We start from the raw sequence: 17195 nt of genomic DNA, 5'->3' as shown, positions 1-17195 counted from the left end.
TGTACTCGGCTTTGGTGAGGCCACAGCTGGAGTACTGCATCTAGTTTTGGGCTCCACAATTCAAAAAGGATGTGGAGAAGTTTGAGAGGGTGCAGAGGAGAGCCATACGCATGATCAGACGTCAAGAAAACTGACCTTATGATGAGAGACTGAGAGCAATCGGGCTATTCAGCCTGGAAAAGCGCAGGCTCAGGCGTGATCTGGTGGCCACCTATAAGCTTATTAGGGGTGTTCATCAGGATCTGGGGGAACGACTGTTCACCAGAGCCAACCAAGGGATGACAAGATCAAACGGTCATGAACTCCACTGTGACCGTTTCAGGCTGGACATAAGGAAGAACTTCTTTACTGTCTGGGCCCCCAAGGTTTGGAACAGACTGCCGCCGAAGGTGGTTCAAGCGCCCACTTTGAACGCCTTCAAAAGACATTTGGATGTTTATCTTGCTGGGATCCTATGATCCCTGCTGACTTCCTGCCCCTGGGGCAGGGGACTGGACTAGATGATCCTCCAGGGTCCCCTCCAGCCCAAATGTCTATGAAATCTAGAATACTCTCCCATCCTAGTATCAACTTACAAAATGATATATATGATAAAAATTAAGAATCCCGTATGCCTACCATACTTTAGCTACTTCATTAATGTACAAGGATAAGGAAATGTATACACAGAAGAATAATAACTATGCAGATATGTTGCCTAGAGGTGTTTTATGAAGCTTTGAGGATGGAAACTAAAAGCAATTTTCATGGCCAATGAGAGTTTGAATTGAAGAAGAAAACTATGGTAGTATGTTCTAATTCCTTTTCAGATGTCCCTTCCCTTTTTCCCTACCAGTATTGGTAGAAGCTGTTGCTTGGTATAACCAACTGTCTACACCCCTGCTTCCAATTCCAGGTTGGTCACTTTTCTTCTTTTAGATACCTATTTCTACATTACCTACAGCTGTGGTTCTCAGCCTTTTTCAACCTGCAGCACCCCTCACTGGATTTGAGGCACCCCTTCATAGCTTCTGTGAACTGAGTGGCACCCAATTTCAAAAACTATACACACACAATATGCAAGGAGGGCTGTATAGTATAATAATTACTATATAAATAGTACTTATATATTTATAGCCACTCCTTGCAGATGGCCTAGGAAGTGGGGATAGGCGATTGGCCAGGCAGGGACAAGCCTGACCCTTCACTCATCTGCTTATCTCCTCACACCTCAAGGTACCTTTCAAAGGATATGGCAGCATCCTAGGATCCCTCAGTACCCTAGTCGAAAAATTGCTGGCTTAGGGTGAAATAAGAATTTTCCAATGAAAGGACAAAAAGATATTATAATTGGTTAAAAAATAAACCTGCAGAGAAATTAATTCTTTGCAGCTTTTTTTTTAAATGTATACAGAAAGCATTACAAGAAGAGCTACACTGCACCTACACAAATCTTATTTTTAGATAGTATGTTGCTCAAGTGAGCAAATAAGAGCTTAATTGTTTGCTAATGCTAAAGTCTTAGACTTCAGATAAATAGCTTGACTTTTCAAAACATATTCAATTTGAACTATATATAAATATAAATAGCCACTTCAGTGTCACAGAGACGCTACCATTATGACTGCCCACTGCTGACACTTGAAAGGAAACAACTTGTGGCAAAAAGCACATATTCCTGAGGCAACTGAAGTGTGTCCCTCAAATCTCTTGCTGCCCATCTTATCTGATGCATGTAGGAGGACTCTTGGTGAGATAGGGCCTGATCCTGTACCATTAAAGTCGATGTGAATTTTGAAATGGACCTCAATAGGAGTGGGTTCAGGACAATTATTTCCAAATATTAGAGTACTGCTAGGTGGACGATGCATAACTGTGCATCTCTTGCCCTGCAGAAGCTGATACCTTGGCGAGTATCTTGGAAGACTTGCCCACATGATACAGCTCACAAAAGGCACAGGAGCTGCCCCAGTCCTTAAATGAAGACAAATCCTGGTAGATCAAGATCATGAGAGTTTTTGTATGAGGGTTTTTTTTCTGTTTCTTAATATTTCTAGCTACTGAGGAGCATTTTTCTGAGTAGGCATTCTTTTAGACTACTAGCATTTTTTCAGCCACCCTTTTTAGATCAAATGTCACATATTGCAAATATCCGATATATAGTACATGCAGTATGCACTTCCCCACTTTTTTTGCAACTGATAGTACAGAATCTGTATTGAATAAGTCTACCCAGAATATAGACATAAGTATGGCAGATCTAGAATTTTTAAAAGGGGGTGCACATGGTGAGGTAAATCAAATATGAAACAAGACATTTTTTTCTGTTAAAAATAAACCAGAAAATTTACAAATATGTTAGGGGCTTAGGCCTGTATCATTCAGTTTAAGAGTGAAGTAAAAACCAATGTAACTTGACTGGATTGAGTTAGAAACCATCTGCAGGGCTGTGAAATAGGAACTTCATTACCAGGAGCAGCTAACAGGCAGCAGAATTGCAAAACAAAAGATAGCTTGACTGGTGAAACATCAAGATCATTAAAAAGAAGACAGTCATTAACAGGGATCACGTACACTATAATAAGCCATGAAGTCAGTTGACTCCCTCAGCACTGTCCGACTAGAAATGCTGCTGTCACTGCCAGCACCCCCTACCCCACCGGATGCACTCTTGCAAGATTTGTGTGCACCTCCCCTCACCCTGGATCTGCCTCTGTACAAAAGGTTTTATTCCTGCCACGCCTATTGTCTCTGAGGCAGACAAAAACAATTTAAATTTTAACTTTACAAACAAGTAGATAATCTAAGGTTTCCATTATTTTCTTAGAAGACTTTTAATGCCTTTGCTATACAATCCAATAGTCAAATTTAGAAAATGCAGACTCTAGATATGTTCTGAAATTCTCATTACCAGACAAAATGAAACATTTTGCAACATTCTACAAATCAAAATGAGATATTATGCGAAAAAAAACTGTGTTGAAAAAATACATAGATCTCTTACTCTTGTTGGACATGGCTGAGCTGCAAACGTGTGGAGTTCAGTTCTTTCTCCAGCTCTTGCAATTCATAGTTCTTTGTGCTGGCAAATTCTCTCAGCTGCCTTTCTTTCTCAACTGAATCCTAGAACAAAATACAGATATCACACTCTTGGAATACTGTGCCTTCAAGTTATAAAGCATTCCCTTGGCATTTATGAAAATCTGTGGGTTTCTCAAATGTAGCAATAAAGAATATTTCTGAAACAGTGATTCACCACAAAAATGGCAAACAATGTGATAAAGCAGCTGCTGGTTCAAACAGCAATTTCTTTGTTGTGCAGAGACAAATTTAACATGTGGTCAGGTCTTAGACCCTCCACTATCCCACAGTGCTCTGCTCTCCTTTTCTCCCTCACAACAATGAGCTGCCATACACACATTGTCCACTGAATAGGTGGACAGCAACAGGGACAAGGCAGCTTGCAGTGGTGGCAGGGGGCGTAACTAGGAAACAGAAACACCCCAGTCAGCTGTTTCCCAGTCCTGAGCTGCTCATACACCTTTAAAATTCTGGGAGAAGAGGCAAGGGGTCAGGGGGAGCCAAGGAGCAGCCCCCTATCACCCTCTGACCAGAGAGCATGAATTTGTTTGGCTCCAGCCAGGGGGGCTTTTAACTAATGGCTGCCCATAACACTTTGTTTTCTGTAATGCTACAAATTTTGTAGCACTACATAAATAACATCTAGCAGAGGCCACAGAGAGCACAAGACAGAAAGAGAGAGAAATTAAATTACATCAGCAAAAAGTTATGCATTTGGGGTGCTTCTCATTTTCTTTGCCGTTTCATTAGAAGACATGCATTGTAAATAGGCGCACAAACCCATATCAAACTTTGGTCCACAATTTTTCTTTATAAACTCTTAGGTCAAAATGTTCCAACAATTAATTTTGAGCTTTTTTAATTTATGAATTTATTTTTCATACATTATTGTATAGGTGAAACAGAAAAAAAAGGCAAGAGGTTTTTTAATTTTATAAACCTATTACAATTGAAAAGAATGTTTTTGTACATGTAACTGTCTGAGGACCTCTGCTTGGTCCAATACAGTTCTAAATAGACTAGTAGTTGTGTAATGGTCTTTAATTCTCTTTTTAAAAGTGCTCATTTGGAGTGCAAATGCAATTGAAAAAACTATTGTTAACACCCAGATTCTTTCTATCATCATTTTCAATTTAACCATCAAGAGAGCTTAATAAAATGTATCCTAGCTCCTAAGGATGTGATGTTTCACTTATTTGGGAGAGATATTCCCTTTAAATTTTAAAATAATAAACTAATAACATTTTAAAATAAAATAAAAAGTCAGGAGGATTAAGCAGACCCTGAAGTACCAGTCTTCAACATTGTATTTTCTCACATATAGTGCATCCCAGGATAAGACAAGCACCTTGGCCACTGACAGACATGGAAGCAAACAAACAAAATCCAGTGCTTTACCAGAAGAGGAAGCACATCAGTCTGACCTGGCTCCCTAGCATCTGTATAGATCTTACACTTCAGCAGGGCTTTTGGGCACTTTTATCTAATAGCTGATCAATCAGCTATAGCTAAAAGTACCAAAAAGCCCCGTTGAATCGTGCAATCTGTATAGACATTGGGTGAGCCAGGTCAGACTTGACACACTTTCTCTTCTGGGTATGTGCTGTGCTTGGCATGGGGGCATGCCAAGATGAAAGTAAAGCGCTGGATTTTGGTGGGGTGGGGTTCACATCTGTAAGCAGCCCTTACAGGCAGAATGGCAGATCTTACAACCCTGAAAGGCAGAATGAATTAAAAAGATCTTTCCTGGGAGTAAGCACTCAAGTAATAGCACCTAGGGAGCTGAAACTGCTCATTGTTCTTCTCCTTGTGGAGTATGCAGAATTTACTTTCACTTCTGTCTGGTAAATGGCAGAAACTGCTCTTATCATATTTTCTCCCATATAATGTATACCTAAATTTCCAGCAGCTGGTTTTTGAAAAAAGGTGTGCACTATATGTGAGAAAATATGGTACTTTTCCCTAAAACTGACCATCAGCTAATATAATTCTTTTCTTCCAGAGGATCTGCCTCTCCAGTAGAACTGTCATTAATGCCATTTCTTCTTTAACTTCTGCTGCACAATACATTAAATTTAAGGAAATATACATCATTGTTATCCTTGCCTTTAATGCTAGGATTACTATAGTAGTATGAGTTATATTAATTGCTATTAAAAACAAAAAAACTCATACAAATAATGTAAAAAATATAAATGCCAAGCAAACTTCATTTTTCATAGGAGACAAAGAAATCACGACTGAATGGCATGACATTTTGATGGCCACTCCTCTTTCAACCCCTCCGCAGTTCCTACAAAAATGCAAGATTAGAACTAACATATATATCTTAACCTTGATATATACATTTTCAAAAACAGCCCATTTCTTCAACAAGACAAAATACTCCATTAAAAAAACCAAAAAAACCAAAAAACACTTTTCTTTGTGAAACAGCATAAGCCCTGGTTTGCCAGTCTGGTTCAATTAACTTCAATGACTTTTTCCACTTATCTCTTAAAGCTACTATAAAAATTACCTAATTGTTTTAACTGTCACAAGGCAAACTGTGAGAGTGTTAGACAATTATTAAAAGAGATTCTTTCTTAATTGTAGGAAAGCTTTTAATCAATGTCATTCTATTCCCTTAAAAATGTGCATACCTGAATGAGAGAGAGATTGGTTTCAAAGGGCCTTCCTGAAGCAGCACTGGAAAAACAAGTTCCAAGCCATGGCAAAAGACGAGATTTTATTGTTTCTACACCTGCATAATGCCCACCTAAGATAATACATAAAACAGAAATACGTGAGAAAAATGCATAAATAAATCCTTAGCCAGCAATAAAAAAAAACAATGGAGTTGTATGAACTAATGACTGGGGCCAAAAACAAAAACACTCTCACCTTCTCGGGCTGTTTGATTGAGGATGGTGAAGAGTTGCCCCTGTATCATGGAGTTTATTTCTATGATTTCACAACATCGGTTCAGATTCTGATCACAAGAGTTAATCTGTAAAGAAGCAGCATTCAAATATTTGAGATATTTGGTATTTACCTCTCTAAATAATTCTGGTTATGGTGTACATTGAACATGACATCAGAAGTTTTTCTCAGATTATGTCTGCAGTTGGTTTTTTTTAATGTTCAATATACCATAGCTGGATATTCACATGCTCTCAATATTGAGAAAAGCATGTAATGATAATAGTTAGATCAGAAGGTTTGGAGTCAGACTTCCAAGTTCTGTTCTCTATCGAGGACTTGGCAGATGGAAACAACTTACATGACTGTCTTAGCTTCTCCTATACATAAAGTAGGTATAATAAGATTTACATCTCATAGAAATGCCATGAAAATTTACCACCTTTTAAAAACATTAAATAGGCCATTAAATCATTAGATATAATGCCCTATACACATGCCAAGTATGACTCTACATGTTACATGGAATACACTGAACAGATTATTTTGTTGTTTTTCAACAGTGGCTTTCATGTGATTTCATGCAGCTTTTAATTATGTACCAGAACACAATTTGACCAACAGAAGCTAGCATTATGTCCTTAACACAAAAAGCATTAAAAAAAAATATAGAAATCAGTCAGCTAGCTCAGAGATTTGAATGCATGCCTCAAATGAAACTGAAATCTTTCCAGGACACTACTGTTGTTACTAAAACTGTAGTGAAGAGCTCTACGCTACTACCTCATTGTTCCATCACTTGATACTTCCCGCATGTCACTCAATCACATGACCCAAACACCATCTTCAACTCAAACCTTTGTCTTCATCTTCAGCAATATCTAAAACTTGTAGACTCTTTGGCCACATTCAGATGAGCGCGACCATTCAGCATGTAATGCTGCAGACACATCTGCTGCACTACATACTGCATGTTCAGCTGTTTTCTGTGCCACAAGGAAGCAGTATGGGGGGGAGGGGGAAAGTGACCCCTGGATATCCAGGGATCAAAAAAAAAAACCACATGCAAAAAAGGTGGAGTGGCACATGTGGGGGCAGTGCACTGCAGCTGCCAGCCAGGCTCCAAATGACAGAATTGCCCCTGCTGCAGCCCTGGGAGGCCCCCAGTATCCTAGGCAAGGCTGCTGGGGCCAGTCTAGTGCTGGCCCCAGCCTCTCCTATCCCACCCAGGGTAATCTGCCATGTGCCAGAGCATGCATGGCATGGGCATTCCCCAGAAACAACTAGCAGTGAGAGACAAGGTGCACTGCCATTTGTCCCCAAGGAACCAAACATCCACACTCATCCAGACATGGCGTTTCATAGTATCATAGGGTTGGATAAAACCTCAAGGGTCATCTAATACGACTCCCACTCAAATGCCAGATGCAACATTCCTAAACCATCTCAGAAAAATACTTATAAAGCCTACTCTTGAAAATCGCCTATAAAAGAGATTTTAAACAAGGTTCCTGGATAGTTTGTGCCATTGTCCTATGGTTCCTAAAGTTCAGAATTCCTGTGTGTGAACCTAAAACCACTCTGCTACAGGTTCATGCCCTTACCTCTGTAGAAAAAAAGATAAATTTTCTCCCTCTTCTTTGTGGCAACCTTTCAAATATTTGAAAATTGCTATCATAACCCTTTTATTCTCCTTTTCTCTAAACTAAACATACCATAGTTGCTTTCTAACATCTCAAAGACACAGCCTTCCCTTTCCATCCACATAGCTAAAACCCCTATGATTATGACCCTACATCAGTAGTTCTCAACTAGGGTGCCACAGCACCCTGGGGTACTCTAAGATTCTTTTAAGGGTGTTGTGCAATATTAGCACTGTTAAGTGTAAAATCATCTATGCATGATTCACAAGATGAACCTAGAGCAGGGGCAGGCAATTATTTTGGGCGAAGGGCTGCTTACCGAGTTTTGGCAAACTGTTGAGGGCCGCATTTCCCTTTCCGGCACAGGGAAACAGGAACAGCCCCATGGTCCCAGGCCAGAAGCCTCTGCTAGGCAGGGGTTTCTGGTTGGGGGGCAAGGGCTGGGTAGACCTTGCTGCTGGGTCCTGCCACTAGCTTCCTCTGGGTCCTACTGCCCCTGACACCTGTCATCTTTGATAGGCACTTAGGAGCAAATAAATATTAATTTTCTAATTTTTTAGGGGCCCCGTGGGCTGGATAGAATGGTCTGGTGGGCCAGATCCGGCCCCCAGGCCCTATTTTGCCCATCCCTGACCTACAGATTTCTAATAGGAATCTATAGTGTCAAAAACATTCTGACCTACTGTGGGCTTTCTGAGTTCTTTGCAACAAAAGAATTGCTCTCTCATTTTTCCGTTGTCAAAAAATGAGCAAGAGGGAAGAGCTGGCATTTAAGGGGTGTCTTGAGTCTAATGAAGTTGAGAACCACTGCCCTACATCTTGATTACTACAACTTCCTTTTTGCTGGCTATGCCACATACAGTCTTGCCCTGCTCATATCCATCCAGAAAACTGTTGCAAAAATAATTTTTCTATCTTGTTCCTTTGATCATCCCTCTCTCTATGTTGGCTCCCTCTTTTGGTTCCCTGTTCTTTATAACCTCAAACACAAGTTGTTTGTCTTCACTTTCAAAGCACTGCACAGCCTGTCCTCAGTTGGCCTCTTATGACAGCCTCCTTAGTCCACCTGTTAAGATTTTCAAACACTTTCTCCTTTGCCATGATGGAAATGGAAAAACTTAACAATGTTAAATTAGTGATATACTATGACTACTAACTACCATGCTGACCTACACAGCCTCATTGTTTCCTTGTATTCCTCCATCTGTCTGCATCTAAATGCTGACTCTTGTCTCATTATTATATTGTAAGTTTCTGAGATAGGTACCGCCTTTTTTGTTCTGTGTTTATAATATAACATGACTATGTCCATCAATTCTTTAGTTCAAATTTTGCATCTGCATAACAGTTGGAAGGAGCTAGGAGACTAGGGTAGGATTATTATGAGGTGAAAATAAAAGTTGGATACCAATCAGCTGAATTAATTAACAAGAACGTTTACATGGACTTTATGGTCTTCTTACTTTTAAAAGACCTTTCAAAAAATCATTCCATTTTTGCTGTCAGAGAGCTCAAGAACTTTCCACTTCTGGGTGCACTGTAGCCAGCTACTATGTGCAAGATGCGGACTGGGATACCAGAAAGCTAGTTGCTGACAGCAAAGCCACCTTTGAAGGGGAGCCTCTCTGCCTCTCTCTTCCCTCTCTTTGAGGAGGGACCCTTTCCTTTTGTAAGGAGGCCCCTACACACTCCTAAATAAGGTGTCCATTATATAGGGCAGATCCTGAGCTTTCTTTATTCTTCCAAGAATTTCCTTCGGGGAAGAAAATCTAGCAAAACTTCCTCTATTATTCCACCCAACTCTTGGTTCTGATGGACTAGTACATGATTCAGAAGACTGTGGCCATCTAATGATAAAACTTTGATCCAAATATATTCCAGTTTTATCTGAAGTTTCTGACTACAGTACCATAAATTTGTCCAGCCAGGCTCTTGTCAAGAGGGTAGATAACACAGTTAATGGAAACTCCGGGAATATCTACTGTTCCCTTAGCCTTGCACAACCACCCTAGCCTCGTAAAAGTGGTCTACCACACCTTTATCAGAAAGGGAATACAAAGAAATGGAAACATTGTTGGATAGTGTTCCTTGTCCTAAGAATCTCTTAATTGTAAGCTACATTTCTGAACTGTTTTTAACTGTCTTTAAAAGTTTCTGTAATAACTGAAGAAAAGTAAGATCCTATCTTCTTCAAAATCATTGCCTGGTATTTCTAATAGTGGAGCTGTAATTAGTATCAGAAGAGTCCTCTGAATCCAATAACTGCTTCTTCCCAAAGTACAAGGAACTATAGGTAAAAGAGAAGTGAGAGGGAAAATAAAATAGAGAAAGGAAAATAGAAAAGGAATACAAACAGAAAAGAACAAAGAAGAGGGCGCTGCTGAGAGACAAATCTCAGAAAAAACAACTACTGAAGCAGGAGCTAAAGCACTACAGATAAGTATCAAAGTGCTCAAATGAGCACTTTGATAAAATATATAGTACAGATTCAACAGTCCCAAATGCAGGTCAGGGAAATGATAGTTAAAGATATCCAGATACAGTTGCTGGAATTTTGAAGACACAGGAGCAATGGCAGTCTTCTGTAGGGAGGATCTTTTGTGTCCAAGGCCAAAAAATAACTAGCTGTGTTCAAAGGCCTGAATGTACATTCAGTTGGTGGCATGTGATGATGCTTAGGGGGGTCTGGCTTGTGATCCACTCCACTGTCACTGCCCTGAAGGGCTAAACAAATCTTAATTAGCTCAGGGAGTTCCTCCAGTCCCTGTTCTTACTGAAACCTGTCTCTCCTTCTGAAATTCCCTCTGCAGCTATGCTCTCTTGTGTTACTCTGTCTGTTACTAAATTATCTTCCTCAGAAAGATCCCAGAAAGGTGGCTGGAGATTCTGCTCTCACTTTTCTCCCACCTGTAACTCTTCCTCCCTCTTCATTAATTTTCTTCAGACTGCCATCTTCAGGCTGCTCTCCATCCTTGGAGGTTTTTAAGACCCAGGTAGACAAAGCCTTGGCTAGAATGATCTAGCTGGGGGTGGTTCTGCTTTGAGCAGGGGGTTGGAATAGATGACCTCCTGAGGTCCCCCCCAACCTTACAATTCTATGATTTCAAACAAAAAGTGCTCCGCTTTAAATTGTCTGATTTTTGTGCCCTTTCACTGCATTGTTCCATATTTTAGGTTATTTATTTTAATTTAATAAAAGAAAATATGAATGCTTTAACCAGAGTTTAATCAATCCTATCCCCACGGCTATTTCAATCAACTATATTCATTTAAAATAGTCATCTTTCAAAACCTATGGAAGAGTAATACCTTCATACTTGTAAATAATATTAAAAATGTTAAACCCCCTCTAAGTTACTTCATTCTCACCTAACCAAGGTAAGCAGAGCCCTAAACAGACAATAATAAAAATACAGTGCATACTATTGAAAATTAACAAATAAAAGGGAAAGTTTTAGGGAGGACAACAGAAAGGTCATCTCATTCAACTCATCAGCCCTTTTTAATGATTTATACTGCTCTCAATCCCATGCTTTTCCTCCACAATATTTGTCATAGGCACCACATACCAAAGATAATTGAATAGCATATTTATTTGAATAGAAGATGACCCTGATTATAAGATACCCCCCTACCCCCCAACAATAATTAGACTCTATATATGGACAATTTATAAATGTGTTATACTTTTCCAGGTATAGAATCTGATTATTGGAGGTTTGCCTTGAATTTGTCCCCTTCCCACTGCTACAGGAGGTAAAATAAATCTAGAAGGTCAGGTAGCCCCTTTGCTCTCTACTTCCCCCCAACTTTTTCCCCCCGGCAACCTCTTTCCCTTCTCCTTACTCCCAGACCCTGCTCTTCTGGAGCACATGGAAACAAGGAACAAATGTGAAAACAATGACCACAAAATTAAACATGGCTGTAACCATTTGCATATAGTACCCATACACTTTGTTCACCCCAAGTTGATGTATGTTACCTTTTTTTGAAACTGCTGCAAGCATTAGCACACATAGTCCATAACCACACTTTCAAGCAGCACTTTAATACCTGATTATATATAATACAAACTATTTTCATTATTATCTTGTTCAAGGCCAAATCAGCTCCACATTCAATTGGGCAACACCCAATAGTTAAGTTCCAAAATTCAACTGAGCAGAGCTCAATCATGTCTATGTGGCTTTGCCACTGGGCAAATATCCTCCTTCCTAGATCCATTGGTCTAGGGCTTCGGATACTCTACAAATCCAGGCAGGCATCTTACATGCAAGCAGGTAGGCATCCTACATGCAAGCCCCAGGCCCAGACATCTAAGAGTTCAGATACTCCCAGTCTCACTTGATCCTAGCCCAAAAGACTGAGAAGCGAGAGAAAGAGAGATGCGCACATACACCACACCCTATTTATACATATATACACAAACATATCTAGTAAAACTATGCATGATATCAATCCAAAGTCAAAAGGCTCATGATTTACCTTCCAGTTCATTAGGCTGGACCCCACCATAAATCGACAGCAGGGGTGGGCAATTATTTGGGTAAAAGGAACACTTAAGGTGTTTTGGTGAGCCGTTCCAGGCTGGGTCAGAAACTTCAATCCTGCAACAGGTCACCAAAACTCCCCAAGTGGTTTTGCCCCACGCTGTCACCATCCAGCAATCCCAGCCCTAGCCCTGGGGTCTCCATAGAGACTAGCCCAGGACCACTGTGGGAAGGGTGTAGTCAGCCGGTTGGATGGGGCCACAGGCGGGTGGGAGTGCCGTTTGGGAGCAGGATGGGTTGACAGGGCCAGGACCAGTGCTGGGATCAGAGGGTGATGATACCACAGGGCCAGGGCCTGGGGCAGAGCTAGAATCCACTCTTGGCATGTCCTTGCCCACAGAGCTGGCACCCATCATCACTACTCCACCCTGGGACTCAGGCGCTTGCCCTGCGTTGTCACTGCCCCACAATCCCAGCACCAGCCCTACCTTCCAGTCCCGCTCCCAGACACCACTCCCTGCCCACCCATGACTCCATCCCATCTGACCAGCAAAGTATGCCCTGCCCATTCAGGTGCCAAGCTGCTCCATCTAATGCCCCCAGCACTGGGTGCAGGGTGGACAGGCCAGGGAGCCCCAGGCAAATCATCTGGGTCCAACAGCAGCAGCACTACCAGTGGCAGCCAGAAGGAGCTGCTGCCACTAAGTTACTAGGAAGTAGAGTTCAGCTGCCATGCTGCCCCAAGCCCCGTGGGCCCAGGAGTCAGCGGGACCAACCACACATGCCATGGCCTGGGCTGCCCCCTACCCTGTACCTGGGCCAGGAAGAGCCAAGGGACAAGGGATGGGCAAAACACAGCCTATGGCCTGGAGCTGGCTTGCTAAGGGATTTTGTCTGGCCTGCAGTGAGTCCCCTGGCCCTTCCTAACCTCCCAACCTTCCTAATGCTGTTAGTCAGCAGCATTCCAAGCCATGGTGACCCCACAGCTGTTAGGGTAGCTTGTTGTGTTTTATGCTTTAAAGCTGCACCTGATTATAGAGTGGTGAATTATAGTAGTGTGTATAGTTAGCCTTATTTAATCATTGCTTAAGTTTTGTATAGCCTGATTAATTTTTTTATTTTGTTTATCAGCTGGCCTTGAGTTGTTTTTGTAGAGCTCATAGTGCTCATTATATTATATCTTTTCTTTTTTACCACTGAGAAGTTCTTCTAACATAACATAGCAATGGCCTTGTTACCAGCCCAAACTAACTGAATTTGGCACTAACCAGCTGAAGCAGAGGGATGAAATGATTGAATATGTTAATGAAAGATGATAAGGGAGATCAATGGACAATGCCCAAAGTAAGACACCAGAAAAAGGCCAAATTAAGAGGTGTGCTCATGATGGGGCTGTTGAACAAAGGAATATGCTGACAGGATAAAATATGGACAGTATGCTGACCGCAGAGAGACCAATCCAAAACTGAAGAGTCAAAGGAGTGAAGTTGAAGAAAAGCATAAAAGGGGGCAGCAAGGAAGTTAAGCATGTTGGCATCATAAATCCAGCCTTCAACAGCTGTCTGGACTGTCCCAGCCAACGACACAGCCTTTGCTTTCAGGAACTGATTGGCTGCCTTTTCTATTGAGCAAAGTAATATCTGGGATTGGATGAGATTATTGTACTGAATGTATTTCTCTCTCTGAATACAGAAACTGCCAAGATAATATTTGTTGTACTAATAAAGCTAGATTTTGATTTTAGGACACTGAGTTGTCTGTGTTTGTATTTCACATTCCATTTAAGGATTAACTGTGCTTTAATGATTCCTAAGCACTATCTGGGGGACAGTGGTACTACCACAGCTCAGCACAGTTCAGTATGTGTATTAGGGCTGTGCAAAGCTTCAGTCCCTGATTTGATTCGACCCAATTCAAAGGCCAAATCTCCAAATCCAAATAGAATCAGAGGACTCTCTAATCTCTCCGACTTGAATCAGAACCCTCCAAATCGATTTGGCCACAGAAACAGCTTTAAATGTTCTAGGGGTTTTTTTACATACCTCAAGGTACCAGGCTGCTTGTGAATGTTGCAATGCTGGGGCGCATGGAGTGTCCCACAGGCATGTGCGGAGCTCCCCAGCACACTCAGCAGGAGACCCAGAAGTGCTTCTGGTCCACTTCTGGCTCTGCTGGAAAGCATGTGGGGGGGTTTCCCCCCCAGTTTGGCAACTGGTGCTTCCTGGGTCTGGGGGGGCACCCAGGGCCCCCTGCAACTGATCATTGAGCAAGGAGGGTGTGGGGGGACCCCCCCCACAAGCACTCTCCAGTGGACCCAGAAATGGAGCAGAAGTACTTCTGGTCCACTTCCCCGTTTGCCACTAAGCATGTGGGGGACCCCCCCAGCACTCCTTCATCTGCCCCAGCATTGTAGCGTTCACGAGCTTTGCCTGGTACCTTGAAGTATGTAGAAAAAATATTTAAAGATGTGTCTATGGCCAAATCACTGATTCTCTGAATCAGCATCGAATCTTTAGATTCAGATTCAGCTGAATTGAATTGGGACAGTGATCCAAATCAACGAATCGTTTCGCACAGCCCTAGAATTTGGCCGCCTTGCTCATGGGTTGAATCTTCAGGAAAAGGACAAAGTAAGTGTGAATACAATGAAGACAGTATTGGCGAAGTGCAAAATGATTGTGAAGGTATTCAACAATCATCATGTTACTAATCAGACTTTGAAGAAATTACAGAAAGAGAAGCAGGGGAAGGAAAGTGCACTTTTATTGCCAGGAGAAACTAGATGGCACTCAGCTTCAAAGTGTTTACATAGTTTGCTACACACAAAGAACTGTTTGCTGCGTGTTTCAGTAGATAACACAGTATCCCAGAATGTTCCTGTGAACATTTGGAAGCAGATTCTCGACAACTATGTGTTTGAGGTTCAAGTTCATATAGCATTCAATTTGCTACTACCAGTTTCAGTGGCTATCAAGAAACTTGAAGGAGATGCACCAAGCCTTTCAAATATTCCAGAGATAGTCAGACAACTGAATGAAAATCCAAATGAGCTTTTGCCTTCTTCAACTATCCAGAAAAGTAGTAAAACAAATGTTTACGAAGAGATCTGAATTTCACTTTCATCCAGTTCACCTGGCAGCAAATCTTTTGGAACCTCAACAAAGGGCAACATTTATCGGAAGATGAATTATCTACTGCTCTCAATACAATTATGGAAGTAGCCAAGTATGTCCCCAATATCGACAAAGTAGCCATGATGACAGACATTGCCAAGCACCACACAAAAGAAAAACTTTGGAGCAAAGACATAATTTGCCAGGCAGCAGAGAATATGTCTCCTCTTACATGGTGGAAGGGATTCTGTAATACCTGACTGTTGTCCAGGATTGCTCTAAGGATCCCAAGCATTCCACCAACAACAGCTTCTTTTGAACGGAACTGGAAGGCTTTCAGCTCAAATGAGACAAAAAGAGGAATAGACTAACAAATTAATGCACCACTAAGCTTGTTTCTAATTCTCAAAATCTCTTGCTTCTGGAGAATCAGTCAGAAGCACAATTAGTGAAGAAGATGCAGTGCGATAAGTTGCCTTTGCCCACAGACTCATTGATAAAAACATCCTCTAGTGAAAGAGAATGTGGTTCAAGCAGTTCAGAATCAGATTTGCCTCAATCTGATTCTGAAATGGAACTAGTAAGTCGTGCAAGTGATTCTACCGATAGTGACAGTGAAACTGGAGGTGCTGCAATGTCCTCGGTGGAAGAGAGTTAAACTCTGTTGAAGTAGATGAGTGAACAACCATGGTATATCATGCACAGTTCTTTGGGTGTGCTAAAAATTAGTGTGTCAAGTTTTCAGTGCCTTTGTTTTTTTATACATTTAAACAAACTAAGTAAGGGAAGTACATGCTATTATGTATTGTCTTTATATTTTTACAATCATTCCAATAAAAATAATTTCTATTCACATAAAGCTTTGAATATAACATTTAAACCACATTGTGTGCTGTATCTAATTTTTTTCATAAAACAAAAATCTCAGTTCAAATACTTGTTAATTTTATGTCCCAATAGCCACACGGGGGTATTTTTTTTAGTTGTGTTTACTAAATAGAAGTAAAATAAACATGCTAAATCAGATCACACTCTATTTAGGGCATCAGAAAATTTTCTGAAAACTTTTCCAATTCAAAGTTTTCCTGAAAACCCACATCTCTGCTGCACAGGGCAGCACAGCTTGGCCCAGAGGCGAGCAGCTCTCAGCAGTGAAAGAACAGGTTAGAGACTACTGGATGTATACAAGTCCATAGGGCCAGACAGGATGTATCTGAGGGTACTGAAGGAGTCGGCTGATGGGGTTGCAGAGCCACTGGCCATCATCAAAAACTCATGGTGATCCAGAGAGGTTCCAGATGATTGGAAAAGGGCAAACATAGTGTCCATATTTAAGAAAGAGAAAAAGGAGGATCCAGAAAACTACAAACCAGTCAGCCTCACCTCAGTCCCGGGAAAAATAATGGAGCAGATCCTCAAGAAATCCACTTCTAAGCACTTGGAGGAAAAGGTGATTAGGACGAATCATCATGGATTCACCAAGGACAAGTCATGCCTGACCACCCTGATTGCCTTCTCTGATAAGGTGACTGGCTCTGTAGATGTGGAGAGACCAGTGGATGTGTTATACCTTGATTTTAGCAAGACTTTTGATAAAGTTTCCCACAACATTTTCACAGGCAAGCTAAGGAAGTATAGGTTGAATGAATGGACTTCAAAGGTGGATAAAAAACTGGCTGGAGTATCAGTCTCAGAGAGTAGTAATCAATGGCTTGATGTTTAGTTTCATAGTTTCATAGTTTCTAGGGTCGGAAGGGACCTGAGCAGATCATCTAGTCCGACCCCCTGCCATGGCAGGAAGAGCACTGGGGTCAAATGACCCCAATAAGGTGGTCATCCAACCTCCTCTTAAAAACCCCCAGGGTGGGAGCCTGCACCACCTCACTTGGAAGCTGGTTCCAGACCCTAGCCGCCCTGACCGTGAAGTAGCACCTCCTGATGTCCAACTTAAACCTTCCCTCCGCCAGCTTGTGACCATTGTTCCTGGT

General features: G+C 41.5%; 1 protein-coding gene across 2 annotated transcripts in view; it reads right to left on the bottom strand.

Annotated features, from left to right (window-relative positions):
* The window catches only part of SPATA18 (spermatogenesis associated 18), a 66704-nt gene that overhangs the window by 27075 nt on the left and 22434 nt on the right, over window positions 1–17195 (bottom strand). For both annotated transcript variants that reach the window (XM_019526557.1, XM_019526558.1), the window contains exons 2-4: window positions 5944–6049; window positions 5703–5818; window positions 2984–3102 (exon numbers count right to left, since the gene is read on the bottom strand). In XM_019526557.1, the coding sequence (XP_019382102.1) occupies window positions 2984–3102; window positions 5703–5818; window positions 5944–6049 (341 nt within the window). The remainder of the gene's footprint in view (window positions 1–2983; window positions 3103–5702; window positions 5819–5943; window positions 6050–17195) is intronic.

This window comes from Gavialis gangeticus, unplaced genomic scaffold, assembly GCF_001723915.1.
Source record: "Gavialis gangeticus isolate Ggan-Ray unplaced genomic scaffold, GavGan_comp1, whole genome shotgun sequence".
NCBI classification, from domain to species: Eukaryota; Metazoa; Chordata; order Crocodylia; family Gavialidae; genus Gavialis; species Gavialis gangeticus.
Note: the sequence above shows the minus strand (reverse complement) of the source record. Positions and strands in the feature narration are given on the sequence as shown.